The sequence below is a fragment of the Notothenia coriiceps genome, unplaced genomic scaffold (assembly GCF_000735185.1).
Source record: "Notothenia coriiceps isolate Sejong01 unplaced genomic scaffold, NC01 NC01_scaffold00037244, whole genome shotgun sequence".
In the NCBI taxonomy this organism is placed as follows: Eukaryota; Metazoa; Chordata; class Actinopteri; order Perciformes; family Nototheniidae; genus Notothenia; species Notothenia coriiceps.
Window position 1 is genome coordinate 7152389 of NW_011369945.1, and position 4438 is coordinate 7156826.

General features: G+C 42.9%; 1 protein-coding gene across 1 annotated transcript in view; it reads left to right on the forward strand.

Annotated features, from left to right (window-relative positions):
- The first annotated feature begins 311 nt into the window (after positions 1 to 311).
- The window catches only part of LOC104965246 (probable phospholipid-transporting ATPase IH), an 18730-nt gene continuing 14603 nt past the window's right edge, over positions 312 to 4438 (forward strand). Inside the window, 8 exon segments of the mRNA XM_010794203.1 lie at positions 312 to 323; positions 744 to 872; positions 1102 to 1205; positions 1352 to 1399; positions 1686 to 1750; positions 1980 to 2061; positions 2148 to 2298; positions 2384 to 2581. Coding sequence (XP_010792505.1) covers positions 312 to 323; positions 744 to 872; positions 1102 to 1205; positions 1352 to 1399; positions 1686 to 1750; positions 1980 to 2061; positions 2148 to 2298; positions 2384 to 2581 — 789 coding nt within the window.

Here is a 4438-nt window from a genome sequence, read left to right on the forward strand (position 1 = left end):
TGCCAGGCATCATTCAGCACTATTACAGCAGAGGTGAAATGTTATGGTTTTAAATCAGACATTTCCCAAAATGTTACAAAACCTTATTATTAATAAGATAAATTAAATCCCAGCAAGGACATTCAGGTGTCATAGCAACAACAGTAAATCAGGAATATGTTAAATTGAATGAAAGGTTTTTTTGTGCCGGTGTAATCATGTTTTTACGGATGTATCTGCATTTTTGGAAATTAATTGGCACAAACAGAGTGCCTCGTCAAATTAGAAATTTAGAGGATTTCTTCAAACTTTTCTGTGTCCCTCCGATCAGAATGTCTTTTTTGGTAGGGAGAAAATAATCAGATTAAAATTAACGCTGCTTTTCTTCCCTGGCATGTATCCTACAAACACTTCCATGTAATGCTCAATATATTCATTGTATTTCCTTTTACTCCAGCTGGTAGAGGAGTGAAGGGGGTAGCTGCTTGTTTCAGGAAGCGTGCGTGTGTGTGTGTGTGTGTGTGTGTGTGTGTGTGTGTGTGTGTGTGTGTGTGTGTGTGTGTCTGTCTGTCTGTCTGTCTGTCTGTCTGTCTGTCTGTGTGTGTGTGTGTGTGTGTGTGTGTGTGTGTGTGTGTGTGTGTGTGTGTGTGTGTGTGTGTGTGTGTGTGTGTGTGTGTGTGTGTGTGTGTGTGTGTGTGTGTCTGTCTGTCTGTCTGTCTGTCTGTCTGTCTGTCTGTCTGTGTGTGTGTGTGTGTGTCTCTTAGGTTGGAGATGTCGTCTTCATGAAAGAAAACGAGACGTTTCCCTGCGACCTCATCCTTCTTTCCACGTCTCGAGATGACGGCACCTGCTTCGTTACGACAGCCAGTCTGGACGGAGAGAGCAGCCACAAGGTGTGTACAGGATGTGTGTGTTAAAGGGAACGTTAGGATGTTGGGGAATGAGTTTGAATGAGGTAATAATCCAAAGTCAGTGTATATCCTACAAAGGAGTTACTGCAGCGAAGCTACCTCGCCTTCACACAGTCCTTATTCACTACATTCAAGTCAACGCTGTTAGTTTTTTGTTGCAAATGTCTTAACATGTCTCTTTTTATCCACCTATCGATTCTCTCGTCTCTAGACACACTATGCAGTTCAGGACACCAAAGCTTACATCACAGAGAAGGAGGTGGACTCCATCCATGCGACGATTGAATGTGAACAACCGCAGCCGGACCTGTACAAGTCAGTACAACACACACACACACACACACACACACACACACACACACACACACACACACACACACACACACACACACACACACAACTGTAAATACCCTGTCTCGAAATAAATACATAAATGTTTATATCGTGTCCTTCCTACACAGATTTGTGGGCCGAATCAACATCTACATGGACAACGAGCCGGTTGCCAGGTAACCCAAAGTTTATTTTCTATGAATGAGTATCTTATCTACCTTATTTTTAAAAAGTGATGGACATTTCCCTTTTTTCACAGTATGAGAAACAAGTTTAATTACTTTTCCCTTTGTTCTTTTTGTATGTGATGGAAGTAAAAAATGATTGATATTTTGGTTTGTTTAACCGGGGCTTAGTTTTCAAATAACGATTTTGTTATTAGGTGACATACATGTGCTGTAAAAGAGGCAACTTTTCCAAATGAAGGGTGAGAACACCTCCTGAAATAAGTTCTGTTCACAGGCCGTTAGGAGCAGAGAACCTGCTGCTGCGAGGAGCCACGCTGAAGAACACTGAGCATATATATGGTAATATCACCTGAAGTACACTTTTTTTAATCAAATGAACTGGATTTTTCTCTCCGTTTTCTTCAGTTGATATTTACGGAGTCTGAATCTTTGGTCTCATGTGGTTGTGTGTATTGTATAAGGTTGCCTGTACCTCTCTAAAAAATAGTAGAACAGCCTTAAGTTATTTTAATAGATTTTTCGGTCAAGAAACGTTGATGTTCACTATTCCCCTCGGCCTCCTTTTTAGCGGTTGCCATCTACACTGGGATGGAAACCAAGATGGCTCTAAACTACCAGACCAAGACTCAGAAACGCTCTGCGGTTGAAAAGTAAGCTATCTCTCTCTCTTTTCACTTTCAGATACATATTATTGTGTCCATAAATCCAGATATAAATCGTTTTTCCGCCCCTTCAGGTCGATGAATGCCTACCTGGTGGTGTACCTGTGCATCCTTATCAGCAAGGCGCTCATCAACACGCTGCTGAAATACGTCTGGCAGGCCGACTCCAACCGAGACGAGCCGTGGTACAACAACCGGACCGACAGTGAGAGACAGAGGCACATCGTGAGTCTAAACACCCTCCCTCAACCTGGAGTAAAAATGTCTTCATCCGCCCTTACCTTCTCATTTTCCTCCTCCTCTTCCTCAGGTGATCAGGGCGTTCACAGACTTCCTGGCGTTCATGGTTCTGTTCAACTACATCATTCCCGTCTCCATGTACGTCACGGTGGAGATGCAGAAGTTCCTCGGCTCCTACTTCATCATGTGGGACGACGACATGTTCGACGAGGAGCTCGGGGAGAGAGCTGTCGTCAACACGTCGGACCTGAACGAGGAGCTGGGACAGGTGGCAAATAAGCTTTGTTAAATCAAACGTTTACATGTACAGAGAAGTCACATAGGGATGCATACCGGTATCCGGTATTACCGAAATACCGGTTACTGGTGGCTACGGTATACCGTACCGAAATCAGATCCGGTTTCGATACTTTAAAAAAAAAAAAAATATATATATTTTTTTAATTTAATTTGAAAAGTGAGTCCGTGGCCCGTGATGGCGGGTGTTATAAATTAGATTGCATAATCGTTTTTCTTCATATTTTATGTATTTTTCATTGTTTGTTCAATACTAGAAAGGTAAGTCCCACAAATGAACTGTGATGGGATTTGTTTTCTCTCACCAGTGAAGGCAAATGTTGATTTTAAAGATGAGATTTGTTTGTTTGTGCAATGCAGAGATCTCATGACCATTATTCTATTATGTATTTGTTCTCTAGTCGAATCTCAGGTTTAACATTAATTATAACGGTGCTATAACGGTCTGTTTGCATTGACAAGATGTGCTATTCACGCGGCACACCTGATGGCGGGTGTTATAAAAGATATTCCATAATCGGTTTTCTTCATATTTTTAATGTATCTGTCATTGTTTGTTCATTACTAACAGATCCAAGAAGTCCCACAATTGAATTTCATATTCATTTGACATGTTAACTATATCGTAAAGCGCTTCATGGGAGTAATTGTGGGATGATACATTTTCAAAGTATCACGATATGTATCGGTAGAGTTCAGTGGTATCGTAAAAAAGTCAACGATATGCATCCCTACTCTCACCTGTAGGGACCTGGAGGAGGCTCTGGAGATGGGCGTGGGCTGGTCTCTCTCTCACCTGTCTGTCTCTCACCTGTCTCTCTCTCACCTGTCTCTCTCTCACCTGTCTCTCTCTCACCTGTCGGGACCTGGAGGAGGCTCTGGAGATGGGGGTGGACTGATCTCTCTCTCACCTGTCTGTCTGTCTGTCTGTCTGTCTGTGTGAGAGAGAGAGAGAGAGAGAGAGAGAGAGTGTGTGTGTGTGTGTGTGTGTGTGTGTGTGTGTGTGTGTGTGTGTGTGTGTGTGTGTGTGTGTGTGTGTGTGTGTGTGTGTGTGTGTGTGTGTGGTCAAGCTCTTCCTGTTTACAATATGCTCCTCTCTTCCTGGTCACCGTGGGGCTTCAGTTTCTGGCTCTGCAATGCTGTGTTCAGGTCCTGTGGGAACAATGATTGTTATTTAGAAATCGCCGACCTACTGACACACTTAAGTCGAGCTTTGAGTCATTAAGATTGTTGGAGTTTGAAAGTGAAATGGTGTGATATATCAATGTACTGTAATGCATTTAAATATAACTTTAAAATAGTTAGTTTCACTTCTGTAAAACATGTGCACCTGTTTGCACATTCAGGCTTCCCCTTAAACATGACCTTAAAAAACCTTCAAATCCTCCCTAAAAGTACTGCATTATTCTCAGATAGGAAAACATAAAACAAACAATTGACGAGAAGAATAGTCTGCAGATCTAAATTGATCCCGCGGGGCAGAGACCCCAGAGGTTAATGCTCTCATACATGTTTGATGTTGCAGGATGCGAGATCCCTAAAAGGCTCCCGGCGCATTCCACTAATGTGGCTTTAAGGGAAATGGATGTGGCTGCAGAGTGAGACAGACGGAGATAAAGCTCTCCGTCCCTCTCTCTTCTGACCACAAATGTTTCCCTTCCAACTATAAATACCCCCCTGAAACCGGCCGCGTCCTGCAACCCGAAACGCCGCTAAAAGTGATTATCAGAGCCAGAATAGCCCGAAGTGTCCGGTTACATCTAAAGGCTGAAGGCCCGGGCTAACACAGGGCAGCGTTATTTCATAAGCCCTGCTATTGTTTTTGTGA